Source organism: Pseudopipra pipra, chromosome 5 (assembly GCF_036250125.1).
Source record: "Pseudopipra pipra isolate bDixPip1 chromosome 5, bDixPip1.hap1, whole genome shotgun sequence".
NCBI lineage: Eukaryota > Metazoa > Chordata > Aves > Passeriformes > Pipridae > Pseudopipra > Pseudopipra pipra.
In genome coordinates this window covers 62,895,299-62,920,502 of record NC_087553.1, presented here as the reverse complement: position 1 = coordinate 62,920,502, position 25,204 = coordinate 62,895,299, and the positions used below count along the sequence as shown (strand labels likewise).

The following is a 25,204-nucleotide window of genomic DNA, read 5'->3' as shown; positions in this document are numbered from 1 at the left end:
AACTAGTAGAGATATAGAGACCTTCTGCACCTGCAGGTACCTCTCTCTAGATGTAGAACTGAATTTCAGGCTCTCAATGTCTGTGGTACCAGATTGCCACCCCCATTAACTCTCAAGAGAGTTACAAACACACAGCTCATAAAAATACCTACTTGGAATATTTACATATCCTATCTCCAGAAAACAACTGAAAACCCTTTTGAGGGGTGGAAAATTAGGTGCAGCCTGCTTCCATCCCCTCTCATGATTTTCTTGCTTTGCTTCTGAATACTCACCACCACAGTTTGTGCTACCATCTTCTGTTAACAAAGTTTCTGAAAACACCCATAATTCCTCATTGGTCATCTTTGTTTGCTTTACACAAAATAGACAAAACTCAGACAAAACTAACAGACAAGTTAAATCTAATTCTGCACAGTCAGATGAGTCTTTGCTGTTTGGGGTCATACTTAGAGGAGCCACAATGATTCCCTGCACAGTGTTTGCGTTTCACTGGAAAATTAACGAACACAGAAGATGAAGGAGGTAATCTGGGCACCACATCAAAATGGGACAGGAGAACAGAGCCAAGATCTGAATCAAATATTGGCTTATGATTTTCAGAATATTACACATAATGCTGATTGACGGCACAACAATGCCTCTACCCAGGGAAGTGGAAAACCAAGCAAAGGAGTAATTTTTCTTCATAGTTCCACTAGACTGACACACAAACAAGGAACAATTACTAATGACTTTTTTTTTTCCACAAAGCATAAGTTATAAGCAATATGGAAATACAAAAAATGACTGAAACACTGGGCTAACATCGGAACTACCCTGACTGTAAACAAGGACTGTACCTAATTTGGTGCTGCCTGCACATCCCTTGACTCAGAGTCCACACCAATATCATAAAGAGTAGTATGAAATAACCTGCTTCACCCTTATCTTGCCATAAAGAGTAGGAAGAGAAGTGCAGCGCTTATCTGAAGCAGGGAGCTGCTGCTTCACAGAACCCCAAAGTCAAGGATGTCTGTACATTAATGTTTTCATATGTTCAACTGACTGCATGGATTTCAAATCATAGCAGCAAGTAGGATGCCATGAACAACACTATATTTCAGGGTACAATTATGTGACATCATGAGAAGATGAGGGAGAAAAACTTATATGACAATATAATTAAGAATTGGTTGATCATATATAAATGCAAGGGACCTAAGGGACCTCATTTCTGATATTTGCTGTTTTCTGTTTACTTTCATGTTAGTATCTGTGTGTATTATCATTGTGTATAGAGTAGTTGTGTATTTAATCTTGAAGATTATCCTCTGTATTTCTGTCAAACAATTGAAAAAACCGCAGTAAATTGTGTGTCTTAAATGACAGTTTAACCAAGTGGTTTACCAGGGGAATGTGATTCCTTCAGGCAATATAGCCCTTTCCTACCCTGGCTGGAGGACTAATATAGCAAACCGTGTAATCTTCTTGGATGTTTATTCAATATTTCCATAATTATTATCATAGGTTTTCTATAAATGCTTTAAATAGGTAACCGAGTCTCTCAAACACTGTCTTTATGTTCTGTAGTGTTTGAACAGCATGATATTCAAGTTCATACATTAACATCACTGCCAGGTCCTGAAACAGGCTTAAACACGTGGGCACGAAAAGACCAGTTCTGGAACAGGGTACTTCAAACTTCCCAGAAAGGAGTTGTAAGCTTGGGAAAAGACATACTCTCACTGAAAAACGCAATAGTTCAGCTGTCTGCTTCAGCATTCAGTCCCCAACATTTTCCTGGAGCTATGCTGAGAGCCGGTTGCTCCTGCCTCGGGAGAAGTGATGTGCCAGTGCCCTGCCTCGGCCACCACAGCTCTCTTACCTCTGTCTCCACAGGGGGACACCACACAGCTATTCCTGTTCCCTTTTAGCCATTTGCACCATAAGCTGTGCTAATTGGGTGTCACATAATATATGGTTGGGCCTTTTAGCACTTTCAAGGACTTCTCAGTGTACAGAATATTAAGATCAGTTGTGATGGGTCACATCCCTTACATGGGTTATTAGACATTGCCTACAGACTCAGGCAGAGAGCTTCACAGAAGTCCAGTCCACTATTAATGAAAGCTATAGTGAATATATGCATAGACTCAATTGTAATTATTAGACACCTGTTCAAAGACTAAAATAAAGGGCTATATAAGAAAAATACTTATTTTTCAAGGTAATTTCTATAGTCACCAATTCTATTTAATACAATAACTGGAATTTCTGCGATAAACCATGCTGCTGGTCAAAACACAATATGCTTTTGCTATTTAGGTCAGCTTTATCACTTTTGCAAACTAGTAAGTTAAGCCATCTATAAAACAACAGGCTCAACAATCTAAGATACAACCCAGCGTGCCACCCTGCTTAACAGCCATTATTATCCCTGCTGACAGGCTGAGCTTTAACTAGGTTAGTGTGAGCTTAGAGCAGAAATTACAAACCGTGAAACCTAGCTGAAGGATTATATAGAGAATGTTTTACAAATTTGCACACAATCAGAGGTATTACTTGTTAGTGTAAAGGAGGACCTACTATTTTGTGGTGGTAAAGAGCATTTACAGATCCTGGCAATTTGCTTAGGAGGCCCTAGTGTTCAACACCTCTTTAAGGTAGTCCAAAGTTATTGCTAAGACAACTATTCTCCAATAAATGATGTATTTTACTTTCACTTCCTCAACTGAGCTGAAAGTATGTATGGTGAAAACATCCTTAAGTATTACACCAAGATGTACTCGGCATATTTATTTAGTAGCCATGATAAGGTACTTTGGGAAAAAAAACCCACCAGAAAACAGAGTGAAAATAAGTTTACACATGATTAGCATTAAAAAAAATGGCTATTGTCTCCAACCACCTTCCCCCATGGAGCACAAGACTCTACATCATCCCTTGTCCTGGTGGAACTGGGGGGAAGGCTTGTTGAGCGAAACACTGAGCCAAGGAAAGATGCCTGGCTCCATCAGATAGCTTTACATTCAGATCCAACAGTGGCACATCACTGTGTGCAACGGAAAGAACTAGATTACATCAAACTGCAGAGATGAGGAATATTCCAGTGGGGCAGGAAAGAAACTGAGTGCTGTGCTGCCATGTATGAGGTATGAATCCCATTTTGCTGTGCCCCTGCATCTCACATACCCAGAAACAAGCCCATCTTCCTTGCAGGAGCCCCCTCCAGAACTGTGGCCTGCATCCCTCCCCACAGCATTCTCACTTCCCCGCATGCTTTGCTAGCCCTTCTTTCCTGCAACAGTAGCAGTACTTTGTGTGTCTCTCACTGGCTATTTTGGTAAACTAAACATGACCAGAAGCCATCCTCCTTAGCCACGACTGGGAAATTCAGGGTGGGCTGGTAACTGGAAACTGACACATTTATGCCAAGAATATTTCTGGCAATTTATAGATAAATTGTTGTAGCAGGCAGAACTGTTGGGGGAATGTCCAAATTTACTGGTATAAATGGTATACCTGGCTACTGATTTTTATGAATCTTAGTATCTTGAGATCTCAACCCCTTTGTCACATTTATGTGGTTACCAATGGGTGCAAGAGCTACAAGGAAGGACAGACCGACAGCATCACCACACAAATCTTTCTTCTTAAGGGTTCAATCTTGTTCAGGACTGAGCTTTAGAAGAGCACACCAAAAGACACAGATGAAGTGAAAGGGAATTTCCCCCATGATGTCTATAGGGTTATGACTTCTCTGTGTCACATCTGTGCCACTGTTCCAGTGGAAGCCAGAACAGGTCAATAGTGTGTGCGGTTAATAAAAGCTAGCTGTGCATTGACCTGTGAGAGATTTGCCTGATGACCTTTGTCCAGTTCCTCATAGGAATCATCCAGGGAGAGATATCAACACTGCAAAAATCGCACGCCAAGGCTAGTGCTAATTAATAACCTTATTATCCATCCCCAGAGAGGTCATAGACTAATGAGCTAATCTGAATCACAGACATATTGGCAACAAACAGCACAGAAAGCTCTTACCTATATTGCACTGTTGTCGGAGTCTATAAATTTAGGTACATTTTGTAAATACTTTTAATTTATACTAAATTAAACTTAAATTAAAATTAATTCAATTTAACATATTAACTGTTATACATATTAAATTTAGACTACATATTAATTTTTAAGTGTTAAAATATCTTGCTTATTATTTGCTATAAAGGGAGATAAAAAAGGTAGAGCCAATTCTTTGGAACTCCTGAAGTCAGGGAACTGGGTAAAGCAGGCAGACTAACACTGCACGACAAAAATAGCCTTGTTTACTGCAACTTGTGATTTAGTTAGCAGGGGAAACACCAGCTGAGGCAAGAAAGTGTGGATAGCAGAAGAAAAACTGAGAAGGAGGATTAGAGGTAAAACATATTTCTCCTCCTTGTATTTCCTTCAACTGCTGATCACGTTTACTCAGTAGTCCTGCAGCAAAGTGTGATCCTGGAGTAAACACCAACCTCAGAGAAGCTAGTCTTCCCCTCCCATCTGAATTTGTTCTGTGGGAAACCAAACTGATATAACTGCATCATTTTGCTCATCGTCAAAGACAAAACACTATAACCCACGGAGTATCCTTATACCATGGTGTGAGGCATTCTGAAAAGCCAGTCACATGGGCCAGGGACCCCAGGAGCAGCTGTGGTGCTGGGCTCCTCAGTGCAGGATCGGACCTTTCAGCCCTGCCAGTTTTATGCTTACATCCATACTGCAAATTACATAGTCAAGAATAAATTCAGATTTCTGCTATGTATGCCCTGTACACTGCAGCGTGGCTAAGGACTTTACTAATATAGTGCAAACACCACCCTTTTTGAAGGGGTGCTAACGCTGAAGAGGTGGATTATGATTTATACAAATAGGGAATTACAAGTTGGATTTCCAAAACTTTAGCGTTAATCTAACTCTGTTTCCACTGAAGACAATGTTGAACCTTCCATGGATTTCAAGATAGGCAAGCACAGATTGCCTTTGAAAATATCCCTTTAATGTCATTTAAATGGGAATCAGCAGTCATAGTAGTATTTGTATTTCTGTAGAGCTAAATGTCACTTCTTCTTCAACAATAGCAACTATGAACAAAAAACCCCAATACAAAATCACCAAAAAAAAAATCAGTCACAGGAAAATGAATGACTTTATAAACTGACCTCAAAAATCACAGTGGAGGGCCACATCTCATACACAAACACATTGGCAGTCACTGTGCAAGTTAGGACCAACAATTCAACAATTATTTCTTGAATACCAGGGAAACAAAAAAATTCGACAAAGTAAGGGAATAGGCAAAAGTACGCAGAGAAGATGTACAGGCAGCTCAAAGAACAAATTTTAACTGCTTCAACTTGATCAACAAAGGAAACTATTTTTAGAAAGGAATTAAAGGAAATATAAAATTCATAGATTTTCCACAGAAAAAACCCCATAGTTAACAGATTTCCTCAAGTTATATACAACTGTTGTATATGCTACAAATAAATTCTCAGAATTTAGTTACCACTCATCAAAGCTAATTTTTCCCCCAATTTACTATTAAATGTTTAGAAGAAAAGAGTTAGAAATAAAACTGTCTTGAGATTGTCATCACAGCTAATAAATAATATATCCTGACAATATAGACAAAAAAAAGTGCATTATGTGGGTAAAGTGAAATATCAAAGACACAGGTAAATCAATCAAAAGGTACTGTGCTCACCATCAGCAACTTATGTTCTCAAAGAAGTCAGTTGTTCATTTTTTAATTTTCACAACAGTAAAACAACTTGATTACGTGGAGGACTTACCTACAGCTTCCCAGTACAGAATGAATGGGAATAGTACTCAAAGGAAGGTTTGTTTTGACAACAGGACAGTCAGAGAAACACTGAAAATGCCTCTGAAATGTTACAATTATTTGCTTAGTGAATTAGGGAGCAGTTTGCCTTTTTTTCCCTGAACATGTCAAAACTGAAACATTTCCTACGTTCAGCTGCACTCTGGGTATATTTTTTCTCTCAAATCTGATGTACCAAAATTCTGGGACAAATAATTAGAAATAACTTGAAGGTAACATATAGTAATATATATGCTAATAATTCAAGTTAAGCTATGTATTTTGTTGGTACTAAATCATCAAACGATTACTTAGGTCTTTAAAAGAAATTACCAAAAAAGCCTCTTGGTTATTCTTTGTTCAGCAGAAGTCGGAAGTGTTTATAATTAGGAACAGTAAATGCTTGAGCATGACTACTCTCAAATACTTGTATTTTATGTTGATGCTTACAATCCGAATAATATATGTGTCAGATGTTTTAACTCATACTAGATGCAATAGTTAAAAAATTAGGTCAGTACAAATGAGCTATATACTTAAAGGATCGATAATATGATTAATAACTAAGAAGAATCAATTTCTGTTTAAATGATAGACTTGTATTGTTATTTCTCTGATGACATGCTACATTACAAACCACTATCTCCTTCCTACATGCTTTGAAAATATAAAGTCCTAATATGCACAGAAACTGTTCAGCCAGGAAGAACTTAATATTTTCACTTCATATTGAAGTCTTCACTTAGCAGTTTATTCTGACTGACTCTTTACCCAGACACAGTGTGAGCAGGTTAGATCATTTCATTATCTCCAAAATGATTTTGTTCTATTCCCTTTGCGTGTGTACGTACATGAAGTTGACACAGCCCGTCCCTGCAGGCGGAGCAATCCAAACAAAACTGAGGTTTGTAGTCGGGAGATGGCTCACGTGGGATGCAACCACACTGCACATAAACTGGTTTCCAAACTGGTGGTCAGACATAATTCCTAGGAGAAAGACACAGGGGAGAAAAACAGTAACATGTGTTAATGGCTCATTGCAAGGTGCTAACAGACCGAGAAATACATCTGCCATGTGTTTCATCATGGCAACAGTGAGTGGAAAAAAATCCGAGAGTGTGCCATTGAGTAATTAGAATTAATGCCAATCAAAATATTGGAGCTGGCCTTTGCTTGAGCCAAGACTGACTTTGCATTTACTGCAAGGATCCATGTATTTACTGCTATTATTCTTCATGAGGCCAATACCAGAGGAATTATTTACATTTTTCAAGGAGGAGCTGAATCACAATGTTATTCCATTATCTCATTCACAACCATTACAGATCTAAAAGAAAATAAAACCCGAAGCAAAAAAAATTGCTCTTTAACTAAGAAAAATGAAGCTTTTAGAGAAAGGTATTATCTTTTTGTAGACAATTTTTTCTATTTGCAAAAAACAAATGAACTCTGGGTTCATGAAATCTTCTGATCTGAAATAAAAGCAGCAGCCTTCCACAGTTTTACCAGTATACAATTCTTTGATTTCTTTTTTTTTGAAACATGACTCTAATACATGGATGAATGTAAATGTCATCTATTAATCCCTCCCTTTGGAATTCACTGCAGTTCATCATTAGACAAAAACCTGTATTTTTTGACATAAAACAATATCTGACAGCAATCTTGTCCCCCTTGGAGCCATTCTGTAGTTTCCTACAAAGCAGTGCAAACTTGGTTGTTTGTTTGACACCCTCTGGCTTAAAGTAAGGCAATCTTACTGCAGTGGATCACTACACCTTTAATCCTGGGACATGAAAGAGTAATTGTTGAAACTATTCTTTTAAATGCTATTATCAGAAGGGAATGCCTTGTTCCAAGTTACTTCAAATATTGAACATTCATTGCAGAAAACAGTGACATGGGCTAGAACATTGCTAATAGGATCAAAAGGAAAAGCAAATGGTTGCAGGTGTGTCCGTGCTCAACAAGGTCACTGTCAGCTCTTAGATGATTGTGTTTCAAAGTTTATAGTGGCTGGTATTTCTCATATTCCCTTGTTGCAATTCAAGCAACAGAGAAATAAAACCCACCTCCACCTCTCAGAATCCTCTGCTACTGTTTTTGGTGGCAATTCTTCTGTAATGGGAATGCAACAATTTATCTTAAGCCCTTACAGATCCAGAAGTGGAAGGAGTTTGCAAGTGAGAGATCTACATCAAGGAGGGGGATGAATTCTTCCTAATGCAAATGTGGCTCCACCTGCTGTTCCCCAAGGACTGCCATGCCAGCAGCACATTGCGGGGAGGGGTGCCTGTATCACAAATAAACCATTTCGCATTTTATGGACCAAAAGCAACACCTGAAATCCCATTCAGGTACTGGTGAGGATCACAGACTATAGCTCAGGATTACAGATGCTACCTATCCTGAGGGCTATGAAATTCTAAACCAGCTTCAATCTTTTGAGGAGAGAAATGAGCCACAGTGAATTTAAGCAATCCATCCCAGGAATGACAGGAGGCAGCAGGTGGTGGTAATGAAGCCTGCATGTTTTTCAAAAAATAAAAAATCACAACCTCCTCGCTCAGGGTTTTTTAGTTGGTTCCCCACTGGGAATACACACGAGATTTTCTGTCATTCACACAGTTACAGTTCAAATCCCCAGTGATGCTTAAGCCCATTGCCTCAGGATGGTCACAGAGAAGGCTCAGGCTCCCCTGAGTGGAGCTTCTTTTCTGGAGATCAATAGTAGGGAAACCCAGGAATATGGTATTTTACAGATTGTTCTTTATTGGAAGAGACAAGATGCAGATAAGGTTTGGCCATCTCTTGCCATGCTGTACTGCTATTTTGAGTCTTTGTTTGCCTTTCTTGGCTAACTGGGAGGGCTGGAATTAACATCCTCAAAGATACCCACTTGACTGCTGGGCCCAGGCTCACTGCCCCACTCTCTGTGCTCAAGTCTATCCAGCAGTGCCCTGCTGAGACAGATGTGTCCAAAAATGTGCCAAGAGAGATCCCTCACAGGGTAGGTGCTATTTAAGCAACTGCTTTGCTTTGCTGAGGGTGAAAGGTGGTAGCTGTGCTTCTTTCCCAAAATTGTGGGTTTTGTCCCTCTCTCTGAAGTTTGTGCTAAAGCCAGTGACTTCAGTGATGTGGGCTGGTGTCTCTGGGACTGATGCAGAGCACCAGCCCTTGCCTGTCATCATCCCTGTTTGTACAATGGGAAACAGCCAGACTTTACCAGGTTAATTAAATAACAGATGGTGTCAGGGGAGAAGCAAAAACAGCCCTTCAGTTTGAAGAAATCCCCCTTTCTCCTGAGCCAGCCAAATACAAGGGAGGACAAAGACTGCCCTACCACATCCCCCAGCCGGGGGACAGGCACACCAGCTTGGGAAATGTGACTGCTCCACTGCTTGGCAGCAACTTGTGAGTTAATGAATTCCCTAGGTTTCAGACAGTGTACTGCAAAAATGTGTCTAATACATCAAACACGTACAACATCTGTGGAGAATTTCTTTTTCCCTTGATTTACATTTTAGAAAAAGAACAACTTTGCAGTGACTAGAATAAATTCTAAACAATGAAAAAACCCAACTCATTCAAATATTTTTCAGAAAAAAAAGTCAATACGAGCACAGCAATTATTCAAAATGCCAGTTTTATAATTCTATCATCATTATCTTGATATTTTATTAATAATTTGTTGTCATAATTTTTACAATGAAAACAACACTACTCATCTGCTGAACCTTTCCTGAGTACATCAGCTCTATTTAGGGGTTCAGAGTCTTCAGATTGTTTAACTACAATTAAGTACTAAAACTTCATTCAGTGAGTGACAATGATATTATAAAATTTTTTTTATGCTTAAATCCCAAGGTTTCCTATTGAAAAGGTGAATATAAAAATTGTAAAAATGCAAAAAATGGAGAATGCAATTGATATTAAGAACTCACTAAATTAAGGATAAAGAAGGTTATTTTCCCCTTTTCCTTCCAGTCTTTTTGCAGTCCCTTACCATGGAAGGCAACTCCTCCCTTCTCCTCCATCCCCTCTCCAACCTGGTAAGCTGCTTCTCAGATTAAATATTTGCCCCATAACAAATCAAAGGACAAATGTGAAACAACATTCTGCTGCAAAAAATTTAAATTAATACAAAACAAGCCCGATTATATAGCAGCTCTCAGAACAAAACTATATTCTGCATGTACCTCAGACAGCTTCAAAGACAGATTGAGCCTTTGTTTAAGGTCCTTGGCTCAGGTCAGTATTGTTCTGTCGGTATCCTGCTCACATCCTGGTGACCAGTGCAACTATACATCCAAGTCTAGTGTTTACAAAACTAATAATCCTAAGGTAAAATTTTAAGATCTGCCTGTATAAAACTCTATGAACTCTTTAGCAAATGATCATTTCCATGCGACTTATTGAATACTGAAATATTCAAAGGTTTGTGAGAGCTACACATCCACAGCTCCAAAATGTGCTACATGCATAGAAGCTGTTAGCATCTCTCTGAACTCCTTTTCCCTTGGTTTTTACAGCATGTGCTCATCATAATGACATGTTTCAGACATCTGCACTTTCTAGATTCTCCATCCCCTAAAATTTCTGAGGCTTTAGGAGTTTCAGTATAATCAGTATAACCATTATAACCATTCAAATCCCAAACAAGCTTTCTACCTGCCAACAGCAGGAGAGGAACTAGACATACTCAGTCTCTCTCAAGGGAACTCAGCAGCTGTTTTTATTGTGTAAACTTTAAAAAAATGTGCTTAGCTCTATTCAATGCACGATGTATAGTCACTGAATCAAAGAACTGAAGAGGTAGATTTCAATAGAGAGAATAAATCCAGGGATAGAGAAAAATTATTGAATGGGAAATCTTAGGCAAAGTCAGATGACAAATACGTAGCTTCAATCTTTACATGTTAAAATACTTTTTAGTGATAATCAGAATCACTTGTAGGGGTGTAGCAGCTAATGCAGGGAAATATTTTGCCTCTTTTATAAGGTGGCATACAGGAAGGTGAGCAAGATGTAAAATGCTGTGTTAGGTGGTCCATAAATGGTCAAATGCAAGTGTGGTTCCAGAACTCATTACTACTTTCACCTTGTTATGTAGATTCTCCAAAAGGGAGAACTATAGAGGATAGGAACTACTCTCCCATTTAGGCCCCTGGAAGCCAAAAGATGATCTTTTCTACTGGTAGAGCTTGGAAAGCATCTAATGGTGCAGATAAATGCAGAAAGATTCACATAATTTTCTGCTTTTTGAGTCTGAGAAATATGTATCTGTGATAGCCCTGACTTACACGCAATAACAACATAATGTTTGGTATTATAACATGACATATCCTCCTTACAGTTTTCTAAACCAGAACTTTACATAGGGAGCTGCATATCAAGGTCCTTGACAAATCCTTCACTGAGGCTAAGGCTCGACAGAATTTCTAGTACTAAACCAGATGAAAGGTAGTCTACCATTTCCTATTTCTTACATGAATTATGATATTAAAAGAGAGGGTTAATGTTAAATACAGGTATGAAATGAATGACCACATTTTGGTTTTGCTGCCTCTAAACTGATTATCTGCTACATCTTTCCATTTTCAAAGCTATGTGTGACAGCAAAATGACAAACATAAAATATTGATGAAATACCAAGAACATAAAACCCTAAGTAACAAAATCACTCTGGCTCTTTGGGAAAGAAATCACTCCTGATTAGTAGATAACAAATTTAAGTCAGAAACAGACACTTTCAAATTAGATTTTGCATTATGTAAAAATGAAGTACCTAGTCCTAGGAAGAATCTTTTCCCTTAGGAAACAGAGCTGGGGACCTACATTCTCCATCCAGGCTGTAGCATTTTGAGGGGTGATCCACAAATCCACAAGCTAAGCACAGTTCTGGTATTACAAAGCAGGGAGTGACGCAAACAGGACTGTGTCCAAAGACACCTCCCATGCTGAATCCCGTGCTGAAGTGGCCAAACAGAGCCTGCAACTTGCTTTTCCCATGCAGCACCAGGGACTTGTTCTGTGAGGAATGTAGGACTGTTCATTTTTTTCCAAATGGAGTGGTGCTAGTAGCCACATATTTTATAATTATCATTTAAAGCAATCACGCTGGCAGAGAGTTTATGCCCTCAGTCTCTTCTTCCCAAAAGCACAACCTCTCTTATGAAGACTAATTATGTAGAGAGGTTCCCCACTCTCCTGACTCGTGTAAGACCACACTACTCAGATGCAGGAGGTGACATGGCTTGGTGGCTACCGACAACGAGCCTCGCTTTTCAGTAAAGTCCCTGTAGGACAGGTCTCCAGGACCACTGCAGAACCAAGGTTCTCCTGCAAGTTAAGGGAAAGCCACATGCCTTTCCACATCATTTGAGAAGCAAATTGGAAGCACAGTTGGCAAGGTGGCTGGCAAGATCTGAACTCACAGAAAGTCAAGTGCAGGCCCTAAGGACGTTTTTAGGTTAAAATCTGAATGAATATAGACACAAAGTGCTATTTACAGCTGCTAAAGCTGTCACTTTCAGACAACGTTTTCAGAGGTAGAGACTTTCCTTTGTCCTATGTCTCTTCGGATATTTAAAGGACCTTTTTGATCCTTATCTGTAAATATGTGTAAAACGAAATACATTTTTTCACTAAATGCTACAGCAAGTGAAATAATAGTTTATTTTTAGTTATTGGAAGAATATTTGAGGAATATCCTTAAACTGTTATGAACCACTTTCAGGACTCTGCAATGTAAATCTTAAAATTCTGTGGAGAACTAGTGGTAGGAAGAAAATCAAACCACTATCTCTTCATGGTGGGTTTTGTGTTCCCTTTTTTTTAAAAAAACTCAAACGTGTTTAGGAAAAACATCAGTAGTCTGTGTTAAAAAGGACCGTTGGGAGTAAAGAAATATCTAGAACTGGTAACTCTTAATTTCTAAAATGTGAACACAAATGTACAACCAGGAGCTCATGCAGTTTCTATCCAAGCAAGTAGCCAGCTAAAGATAAATAAATTACCCATGCAAGTTCCTTTCAAAGTGAGTAAAGGTGCAGAATATGGCCCTAAGTGAACTGCACCCACCTAGCTAAAATATGTTGTTGCTGATTGATTTTGGGGGGATTATTTCATTCTGCTTGACAGAAAAAACACATCTCATTTGACAGAGTGTAACAGACTGCTAAAGCACTTGGTAGCCCTTGTGATCATTAAAGGTCAGGATGGTTTGGTAAATTATTAAACAGTATGAAGAAAGAAAAGACCAGCAAATGTCAAATATATTCTTCCACCCAGCAATAACTACCTTTATCTTTCTTGAAATCATGTTTCACTATTATTACTGCTTCGTTATTAGGTAATAAATCCTTTCAGCATATGCAATGCTAGGGGAAAATGCCATCCACACGCTAATAAGAACAGTGGAAAAAGACCAGATAAATGTATAACATCTTAATAAAGTCTGTCACTAAAATCCATCAGTCCTTCTGTGATCAGAAGACAACTAGAGCCTGAATACAGCAATCTGATTCTTGGGAAGGTACCACTGTGCTGAAGTGACTCACCTTTTCTTCATATGTAAAATTTAAATGGGGGGGGTTATAGTTCTGAAAACAATCATTTATTGCAAGTTCACATTTGAATTACATTCACAAGTTGGAATCCAGGTATGAAGCAGATCACTTTAGGACTTTTAGGTGCTTTATGCTCACATTTTTTAATATTTACTGAAGCAAGCCCTTCACTAGAAACACAGGTTTGCCGGAATAAACTTCTCATGTATGGATTTTTAAAAATTTGCTCTGAAAGAGAGGATATATTTTTGCTTAATCTCTCTTTTAATGTTCTACTTTAAAGGGGTTGTTAATTAAAACTTTTGAGCAGCCTTTTGTTAGAAACCACTTAGGAGTATAACTTCATCTCAAGGATTTATGATTACTGGTCTCATTAAACCTAACAAGAGTTACACATATGGAAATTGTGGTTCATGAGGAGAAGAATATCCCTTCTTTTGCATAATTCCCCAGGACACTGAACGAGCCCCTTGTGTAATGTGTGATAAGGCTGCATGAGTCAGGAAGATGAGGGTGGTGAGCCCTTGGTCTGCAGTGTGTTGGTGGTTTCAGGGTGGCCATTGTCAGAAGGGATGAGAGGACAATTTACAGCTGGTCTAAGTGCTCCATAGAGAGCAACATGCTACTAAGTTCTCCAAGGCAAGTAGATTTAGTAGCAGTAAAGAGGGACCAGAAGCAATACAAATACAAAATGCTAATAAGTTACTGTGTTGCTGAAATACAGAAGAAGAAAAAATCTCTCAAAGATTTGAGCCAAAATCTATTTTAAATGTTTTCCTAACAGCCCCAGTATGTTTTATAATAGCAACCTTTGCTTTATAGAAACGTGTTGGGCTGACACCTTCATTCTGTACTAGCTTTTCATAGATCTATTTTAGCAGTGTGTTCCAGTTTATTCTGTTGAAGAAAAGCAGCTGTCTCTGGTTTGCATTTACTTACTGGGCCTTTTTTACTGTTACTGTATTTGGCTTCTGAGTGCCTCATCCATGTAAGCAGCTCTTGTACAACTTCCCAAAAATATTGCATTTCTCTGAGCCTTTCTACTTTGCAAACCTAAATCTGTGTCCCAGCAGCCAAATATCAGACACACTGCTGAGTGTGGACTGAGTGGTTTGCATAGTGACAACACCCCTTCTTGGATATACTGGTGCTGGTAACACCCCCTGGTACCCTGTTTGCTCTTCTATAGCCTAGCATGACTAATTGGGATAATGGCTTCAAGGCTTTACCTACAAAAGCCTAAGTCTCTCTTTAATTTATTTTAAATGAACTTAATGGTTTCTGGCAGCAGTCTGCCTTGTAATGTATTTCCTCTATTTTGATCCTTCCCCTGCAGCCATATTTTGCATTTGCCCACGTTGCTCTCACTGCCTCAGTCACTGAAGGACGCACTCAGTGCCTGGTATCTTTGTTGCACTTGCACTGTCCCTAATTACTCTTTATATCTCTGTTGACAACATTAATGGTGAACTTGGATGCTTTAAAATTGATAGTTTTCTCCAAGGCAAATTAAGTCAGTCAAACCAATCAATAAGGATAACTGTATAATGAAACCAGAGGGACTTCTATATAAATCTTTCCAGATGGAGTATTTATCATTTACGGACATCTCTTCCTGTTTTGGAGTGATGTCGTTATGGAAGTTACCCCGTTCTATTCCCCAATCCCTTATCTCAGACCATGTGAAAGTCAACTTGAAACCATGTATTGTGTTGTCCAGGTTTCAATTGGGATAGAGTAATTTTCTTCCTACTAGCTGGTAGAGTGCTGTGCTTTGGATTTAGTATGAGACTAACATTGATAACACACTGATGGTTAAGTTGTTGCTCAGTAGTGCTGACATTACGCCAAGGAATTTTCAGTGTCTCATGCTCTGCCAGCGAGCAGGTGCACAAGAAGTCAGGAGGGAGCATGGCCAGGACACTTGACCCAAACTGACCAAAGAGATGTTCCATACCATAGAAAATCATGCCCAGTATATAAACTGAGGAGACTTGGCCAGGAGCTGCCAATTTCTGCTCAGGGATGGGCTGGTCATCAGTCAGGTGGTGAGCAATGGTATTGAGCACCACTCGCTTTTTTTTTCCCCCTTTGGTTTTATTCCTCTCTCTTTTTCATTTTAATTACTATTATCACAATTATTATTTCAATTATTAAACTGTTAATATCTCAACCCCCTAGTTTTACCTTTTTCTGATTCTCCTCCCCATCCCACTGGAGGTGGGGAGGGGGTTGGGAAGTGAGTGAGTGGCTCACTGTAGTTGGATTCTGGGGTTAAACTATGATGTGTACAGAAGCCACTGTGTGTCCCTCACCAGCATCAGCTGCAACATCTCCACAGAGCTGGAGACAAGAGGCAATTTCCATTCAGAGGAGTAGTCCTGGAGGCGCTGCAGGTCTTCTGATCCTCTCCCCACAGCTGGGCTTAGAGCAGCCTCAGCAGTGCCTGCATTAGGGTGAACTGTGTAAGGTCTCCTACAGCCCCATGTCACCTTGCTGGGACACTGAAGTGACCTGTGGCATGGCCAGTCCCACAGCCTCTTGGGAGACTTATGGGATAGGCATGTCTCATAAAGGCCTTTCCTATCTGCTCAGGAAAGACTGTGTGCAGGCAGGAGCTATGCATCTGTGAGGGAAAAGCCAGCTGAGGTAATGATTATGCATGAAGATTATAGCTTTATCTTCATGCATTTATACAAGGCCAACACTAGAACATGTGCCAATTGTAAACACCAGTTATAGTGTCTGTAACACTTTGATCAGGAGTGAAGACGTTTGCAATTTTTTTAGCAGTTGACATCAGTGACACAGGAGCACTGGTTTGCCTTTCTGGGAGTTGAGAAAAGAGTTACAAATTCCTCAGAATTCATAACTATAAAAATAAAAACTGTAAATAAAGCTGCATAATGGGCAACATGGTCATGCTCAGCCTCTGCAAAGGTTTGAGGGGAGCAGAGAAATTACCAATCAAGTTGTTGGCAAAAGTAAGGAAGAAGTGGGACTGAAAGAATGGGTTGGTGGGTTGAATGCAGAAATTTCAACTGAAACCGTCAAACTCCAGGAGTTATTTTTTTTGAAACTATACTGAAATTCAACACTGCTGGCTAAAATCCACCGGTATCTCTGTCTGTATCAAATTAGTGGTGGAAGGAAGCACAATCCTGTACACTACCTGTATACTCTACAAATATTTTAATGTATCAGGACAAAACCTGCCAGATTTGCCTTATCTGAGCCAAGAATGGATTACATTTACAGTTCTTATAGCATAGGAGAACCAAACTGGGGGGAGCCTGGCTGTCAGGCTGGCAGTGGTGTAAAAGCACTCCTGAGAGGGAGAGCATGTGCTCCTCAGGTGCTGTGAACCAGCAGCAGGATGGGAGGATAGGGGGAGCCCAGAGGTGACAGCCAGTGTGGCTGAGAGCAGTGTCAGTCATTAGCACCTCGCTGACTCCCAAGGTGATGATACCCTGACCATGAAGTGTCACATCTCTGTCACCAGAGAAATGCACAGGGGAAAGAGAAGCAGAAGTTTTGATATTCAGGTGCTCAGTAAAGCTGAAGTTTGAAAAAAAAAGAAAAAGAACAATTTCTTTTCTATACATCTTTAACATCTCTTTTTTTGATTGCTACAGGACAAAACAAAAAGTCTGGCGGTTGTTCCCTTTCCCTGGTAAAATGGGCAATAATTTACTTTGCCTCCTGGTTTATCTTAAATAGTGCAATGATCCCCCTCTTTGCAACTTCATGCTGCCTCTCCTCCACTGATCAGCAATGAAATATAATGTTGAGAGTATTGCTAAAGAGAAGAGCAGCATAGCCAGCAGGCTGAATTTCTGCCCACTGAAGGCAGATTGGCACCCATAAGAAGAAAACTCCTCAGAAGATGTATTGCAAGCTAGCAAACATGAACAGCAGCAAAACTTTCAGGATACAAAACCTAAATACAAAACTTTACACATCAAAATAAGCAAAAATAGTCACAGCCAACAAGTCAGAGGGAGAGCAAATTATTTTACTAATTCATTCCCAAATTACTACTTTTAACTCTAGTGACAAAAAAAAATCACCCATCAGAAAAAATCTGGTGCATTGCCCCCAGACATAGAGTATATATTAAGACATAGATACAACAGACAGAAAATTGTAACACTTCACTTTTGTTTCTATCTGACAACATATATGGTCAGTTGAGAATCACAAGAAATTTTGCATTTCATTCCTTTGCCTGAAATTTACTTCTAGACAAAACATCAACAATCCTAAATATGCAAAAGCACTTCTGCATCAGATACAAGAAAGGCAAATAAAAGCAAGCTACCAAGAACAGCAACCCTCTTGTAAACTATCAATGTCAATTGAAACTTCTAGGGAAAAAGACTGCTGTTATTAAAGTCTTTGTCCTCAGAAGAGCACATTATGACTAAATGGTAAAGGCTAATCTTCTGCAGTCATTTCACATGCAATATAGGATCTTAAAACCCATGGTTGAAAGAAGAAAGCTTTATCCAGAGCTATGAAAAGATGAGGAAAACACCAAACCAATCACCACAGGTAAGAGGTCTGAGTTGCATTTAAGGATCTGGGATGGAAATGGGAAAAATATTTGGACTCCAGAAGTGGGGGATGAATGTGAGCAGAGCATCCCAGCTGCTGCTGTTGCAGGTCTTTGAACTAGATGCTTGAATTTAATCTTAAAACTTGCTTGCCTCAGTTCCATGAACGAACATTTAGCTGAAAGCCATCCTCTCCTGACACCCCCCACTGTGACTGTAGGAGGATAAATGTTCCAAGATTTTACTGTGGTTTTAAAAGGATTTAAAAAATACGCTAAGTCAAAGTAGCACCCAAGGGACTTACGCTGGGGAGCAGCAGTCCCATTAATGTATAAAGAGAAGGCTAAAAATATATAGATAAAACATGGCTCTGCTTTTTGACATGCTAATCTGCCCTTAACAAGAAAAATACCTTGAAGAGCTGCAGCCCTACTGTGAGGTTCTGCCCTTCATTATTGTTTTGCAATAATGAAAAAAGTATGTGTGTCACAAAGGGAGACATTTAACTTTCCATCTCAAGGTCTCAAATACATTTTTTCTTGTTCAAAGCAGATTAGCAGTTCAGGAAATGAGCAGGTTTCCTAATTTACACTAATCTAAGCACTGCCATGTATGCTATTTGAGGTGTTTTCTTCAGGGACTTCCAGATACTTTGCAGTTGTAATTTTGCTGTCTCACACTGTAATATCAGCTCTTACAAAAATCAGCCCTTCTCCACATGTCCATGTTCTCTAATCTGACACTGATGTTTCTCTTGGAAGGCATCTATTGATTTATGAATGGAGTTAGTGTTTCTGAATCTTGTTGCTCATTGATAAACTAGTATATAACAGGATTATTTCTGGTAAATAAATGCTTGCCAAATCTGAGTAGACTAGGGAGTTTTCAATTGATCTACAAACTACAAACTGCCAAACAGTTTGATCTGGATAGGGGATTCTAAAGCTGACTAACAGAGAACTATTTAGTGCAATCCCAAACCATCATTGAGAAAGGATACTGTATTGCTTAAACTGCTTCTTGGTAGATTGAAGCTGTGTCATATGAGTGAATCCAAATGGTGACATGGCTGTTCCAGAGTGAGGCTGAAGACAGCACCATGGTGGCCACCTGGGGAAGATGCTCCACATCTACAAGTGAGCAAAGATATGAAGGAGTGGGAAACGCCTGTGTCCTGCTTCCCCAAAAAATAGTCATGGTAGAACACCTGTGATCACTGATTGTGGCTATAATGGATCTACGTACTCCAAACTTATAACACTCCCTGATCTTTATTTTGCAATTTATCTCAATGAATCACCATATTGCACTTTGAAATAAGTTCCGTAATTAGTTTTCCATCCATTTTTCATTTAAATGTTTTGAAATACGAACACTGCACAGCTGGAGATGCAGGTTGTCCTGGCAATACATCAAAAGCTCGAGGGCTGCCAATATTTTGCATATAGGTATGTATGGGTGTACTATTCTTTTAGGGTGATACATACAGCTCTATGCAGTGTAGTACAGAGTACAGATAGCTCTTTGGAAATTACATCTAAGCTCCAAATAAACAGCCATAGAGAAATAATAATGATGAAAAGACAAAACCCATCAATTTGATCTTCCAACTTTTGAATGCTTCTTTTTCCCTTGTTCCCTCTTAAGTGATACATTGAAGAGATTCTTTAAAATAGCAAATTAAGGAAACAAAGCATTTTATCATGCACCAAAAGCATTTTATCACACAGAAGTACATAGACCCTCACACTGTGTGACATAAGCTCAGATCTGTCAAACCCATATCAGCAACTGATACCACTTGAACTAGCTATCTTAAGATAGTTAAGTTCGGTTATGCTGAAATCACTTCTCTGAATAATTAGACTTCTGTGAGCAGCTCCAAATTAGCTTTCAGCTGTTTAATTCAACTACTGATAAGAATATATAAAGTTGTAAAACTTTTATAAAAACTGAGTAAACACTTGAGGTGTTACAGCCCCTGATAACTCCCACGGGTATGGTCCAGACCACTTGAACCTGTACTTTAGATGCTTAATGAGTCAGTCCTCAACCAGTAAATGATTACATTCCTTTTAAAAACAGCATGGAGGGATAGGCGCCTGTGATGGGCTCCACAGAAGGCTACCTATAACTTATGACCCATTCAGTTGCTCAAAAATTTCAAGCATTCCTTGATAATAAGGATTATGGAGCACAAAAAAAATAATATATTCAACAAAAATATTGTGATTCCCTTTGGCTAGCCCTACAATATAGCTATTTCCAAGAAAATGAAGGAAAGAAATCTTTTTCTTGCTAGCAGGCACCTTTTTTGTGCTATCAAAAAAATAAAAAAAAGACCTTCTAGGGATCACAGCCTATGAGTTAAAATAAATTCCCAACATTCACTACAGATGTAGCATTCAGAAATTTTGAATATTTTTATAACTAATTCCACTCACTTTGTGCAAATGGCAATTTTCAGAGACATGTAATATGGATGGATTATTTTAGGAGAATCAAACCATTAGGGATAGATACCCCAGTAAATTTAATTTCTTTTTGAAGTAGGAAAAACGTAAGATTTACTGAAAAACTGACCAAAGAAGAACATTAGGAACAACAAAAATGCTGAATTGAAGAGAGGTCATAGAATCACAGAATATGCCAAGTTGGAAGGGACCCACGAGGATCATTGAGACCAACCCTTAGCCCTGCACAGGACCACCCCCAAGAGTCACACTACGTGCCCGAGAGCATTGTCCAAATGCTTTTTGAACTCTGTCAGGCTTTTGCTGTGACCAGTTCCCTGGGGAGCCTGTATTGGTAGGTCTCTGAGAAGCACTGGGTGAGGCAGGTGCTCTCTGGTGTGTTTTGAAATTGTGAAGGTAGCAAATGATTAGTATAGGAAAGCTGAAAATAATCCTCAAGACAAATACTTCATGAAACAAACAAACCTTTGCTGCTGAAGTGGATTGTTTTATGTGATGCATTATTCATAAAAATGAACGCATGACTATATTCAAAGCTGAGCCTGAAATGCCTGAGAGTGTCTGGACAAGAAAGAGATAATTAAACAGCTACATCTCTACAAGTATGGTTGTAGAGCTTCATATCAGTATAGGTCTTCTTACATGGACAATGAATCAGCTTGTACAGTATAAGATAACTTTATCCTGTTAGAATTGAATCTCTGCAAGAGAATATACCAATTTGATCACAGCTTCCTTCCTGGAGCTCCTGTTGTTCCACCACTACACATTTTTTGTGCATAAAATACATTTTAAAATCCAATATATCATAGAAAACCTTATTTTAGAACTTCTGTGATTTCTGTACAGATGATATTTCCTGAATGAAAGCCTTTCTTTGGTCAGATGGTCTAAGCAAGAATAGCAGTACTTCTGCTTTGAGGCTTATGCTTTTCCCATGGAGCTTTACTGAGCTATGATACATGTGGTCATGCAGTTCTTCCTTATAACTACTCAAAGAAAGAACATCCTATTCTTTGCTCCCTTCCGTAGGATCAACAGTGTGATCAGGATTGTGTCACATTAATTTAAAAAAGGAGCCATGCCACATATTGCAGTACATTCCAGGAATGTTGACCATGAATCGAAGGCTGACTTACAAACTTTCATGCATTTTGTAACAAACTGTTAGTTCTACCTCCCCCAAACCCAACATCTAAGTTAATTTTTTACAGTTTGATCTAAACAGCTTCATTTGAACAGCTAGTTCCTCTGTTTTCATGCCTACTTCTCCCTCATTCTAACTGCTTCAGCAAACCTCCTTCCCCTCAACCTCCACTGTCCCAGTCTTTCTACTCTACCTGCTTCCATGCTTTCTGTGGACCTCAAATATCCCTGCTCACATTTTCTCTACAAGCCATCCCTTCAGTCTTCTTCCTCAAGTAGCTCTCAAATGACAGTCCTCACCACAGGACTGCAGGAACAGAGCTATCTTCACCTTCCTTCTTGAGAAAAAGTGGAACTAAAAAAGCATCAAGCAGCTAATTCCAAGGCAAACCACCAGGGTTCATGAAATCCAGCATAAGCAGTCAGGGTTTTTTATGTCATCGATCTTCTCAGAATGATAGGCTCACAAAATCCAAGGGCTTTTGTACAAACCTGTCAAGTCCTTAAGTGACTTCTGGAATTAGAATGACCCACAAAGAATGAAAAATATCCCTTCATTGCGATGTGTCATAACCAAGAGACCACTTTTCTCTATATTGTTCAGCCATTTGGCTGAAATCTGCAGAATTCCAGTTTGGCTGATGACGATTGTTGATTCCTTTTGTTTCATTCCCATTATTTGAAGGGCATTGTTGTTTTCAGTGTCATCTAAACATAACTGGCCTATGTTGTAATTAAACTTTGATAAAATTTTTAATGGGATCTCAGAAGAAAACAGTATTTTACTAACATGTATTATTCTGCATGTATTAATCAAGTGAATTCTTGTTGAACTGCTGGAATCTCACATAATAACTACTCTTCTCCGTTGTTAATTATCAGAGTAGAAAAATGATAGAATCTGTTTTCACTGAAATAATACTTTTGTATCCAGAATATTCTGAAACTTTTTGTTTTAATTTTCAACTCTGATTAATTTAGTTTCAGAATTTTTAGCCTTTCCTGAGGCACTTTACTTAAAAAGACAATATCCATATATGTAAAAGTTGTCCCAAACAATAACAAAACCATACATTTATGACATTAAGTGCTTGAATCACTTAGGCCAGCTGTCCTTTATAAATCATCATTAAATAGCACTTTCATGAGTATTGTCATGAAATGTTAGTCAGCATTTTCATCAGAAATCTGGCAGATCTGAAGTCACCAACTGTGACACTTTCTAACGATATAAACATTGGCCAGCTGGGAACAAATTGTGATTCAGGTTAGTCACATGGAATATGGTAAACAGAGCATTTGGTAAACGGATTCTACCTTAAAAGTAGAGCAAAACAAAACAGACCCCACCCCCAAAACAGATCTCTGGTGACAGGGAAGCTTGCAAAGCAAGGACCCGCAGGGGGAAGAGACTTCCCTGAAGCCTGAGGTGTCCTTGCAGAACCACTTTGCTGTACTTCTGTAGTACTGAAGAAGAAAGACCCACCATATCAGGAGAGATGCTGGAACTGAGTAAAGCAGCCCCATGTGCTCCCTGTCTAACAACCAGTGCAAGTAAGAAAAGGTGGCAGGTGATACTAGCAGGTGACTCTCTTCTGAGAGGTACAGAGGCACCCAACCTGACACTCTGTCACTCTGGTGAATCAGCATGTGGTTACAAGACCAGTGCCACAGCCTTGTTCTTCACTAGTAAGTGCTCCAGCCACATCACCTAAGTGGCAGAGAGAGAAAGTCACATTAGAGACCATCTAAGGAACCTGAAGGTGTACAAGTCCATGGAACCTGATGAGACATATCTATGGGTCCTGAGGAAACTGGCAGAGAAGTTGCTCATGAAGTTCAACAAACTCAAGGGCAAGGTCCTGCACCTGCATCAAGGTATTCCCAAGCACAAATACAGACTGGACAGAGAATGGATTGAGAGCAGACCTGAGGAGAAAGACTTTGGGGTGCTGGTGGATGAGAATCTCAACATGACCCTGCAGTATATGCTCTCAGGCCAGAAAACCAACTGGCTGCCAGGCTGCATCAAATAAAAACTTGTTCAGCAGGCTAAGGGAGGTGATTCTGCCCCTCTGCTCCACTCTGGTGAGACCATACCTGGAGTACTGCGTCCACCTCTGGGCTCCCAAAAATAGAAGAACATGAATCTGCTGGAGTGAGTCCAGAGGAAGCTGCAAAAATTATTAATTAAAGAAATGGAACACAATTGGGATGGTTCAGCCTGGAGAAGAGGCTCTAGGGAGACCTTATAGCAGCCTTCCAATACCTAAAGGGGGCCTACAAAAGACATAGAGAGGAATTTTTTACAAGGACATGTAATGACAGGACAAGGGGGAATGGCTTCAAACTGACACAGAGTACATTTAGATTAGATGTGAGACACTCTAACAGGTTGCCCAGAGAAGTTGTGGATGTCCCATCCCTGGAAGTGTTCAAGGCCAGGATGGATGGGGTTTTGAGCTATCTAGTCTAGTGGAAGATGTCCCTGCCTGTGGCTGGGGGTTTGGATCTAGATGGTCTTTAGAGTGCCTTCCAACTCAAACCATTCTATGATTCTATAAACTAAGGCTACTAGAATACATATTGCTGGGGTTCACATTTTTAGAAGGAAGTTGAAAATTGCCAAAGTCTGGAAAAAAAACCTAATCTACCTCATATCTTCTACTTAGATATAAAAGTGACTCCTTACACCAGAAACTCAGTGTTCAATCTCTATAGGTCATAGCTTCTTTCTTCTGAAATTAAAGAGTGATTTGGTTTCAGTAGATAAGTTATCCTAACATAAAGAAAATATCCCCAAAAAAGGACTTTCAGACACATTACTAAAGACATAGCAAGAAACAGCTCCTGGAAGCTCAAATGAGACACATCAAAATTAGAAATTAGGCACATTTTTAAACAGAGTATGATTAACTGGGAAAAGAAGTGCATAAAGCGGATTCTTTACTTCTTGTAGAACATGTAAGGTCATGCACTTTAGATAATAACAAGAATACTTTCAGCTGTAAGCTAGAAATGACTGAGGAGTAGAAAGCTCATTCCACACTGGTCAGTGTTTGACAATGAGCTACCAATTTGAAAAAAGGCAAACACTGCCCTAGAATTTATCAGCTCGATTATTCCTAGTAACGATGGGAGAAGTATTAGTATGGTGCTGGTAAAGTATTGCTAAGACATCACTTCAATTATTGTGTGCAATTATGAACGCTTGTGTTCAAAAAAGATTAACTTAGGCTGGAGCAGCTGCAGAGAAGGACTACTAGGATGATGAGAAGAATGTAAAATACATCACAAAAGGAGACAGAAAGAGCTTGTCTTGTTTAGAGAGAGGATGACTGCTATCACTAAATATCACGGGGTTGTTAAGGAGCTGCTTAAGCCAAAGGACAACCATGTTATAAGAACAAAGGGTTTAAACTGGACTTGAATAAATTTACTCTAATTTAGATGCTTTTTAATCACTAGGCAAATGAAGCATTGAAACAATTTTGCAACAGGAATTTAGGAGATAAACCACTATAACCAGCTTTAAGATGGAGCTTAAATCCACAGACATTCAAGCTACAGCACCATTGTCATGGCTCTGCAGCACCAGGGACCAGAGCC

The 25,204-nt window shown here is 39.3% G+C and overlaps 1 protein-coding gene across 2 annotated transcripts in view; it reads right to left on the bottom strand.

Moving 5' to 3' along the window:
* The window catches only part of RELN (reelin), a 279,986-nt gene that overhangs the window by 192,377 nt on the left and 62,405 nt on the right, over window positions 1–25,204 (bottom strand). For both annotated transcript variants that reach the window (XM_064656747.1, XM_064656748.1), the window contains exon 3: window positions 6,700–6,835. In XM_064656747.1, the coding sequence (XP_064512817.1) occupies window positions 6,700–6,835 (136 nt within the window). The remainder of the gene's footprint in view (window positions 1–6,699; window positions 6,836–25,204) is intronic.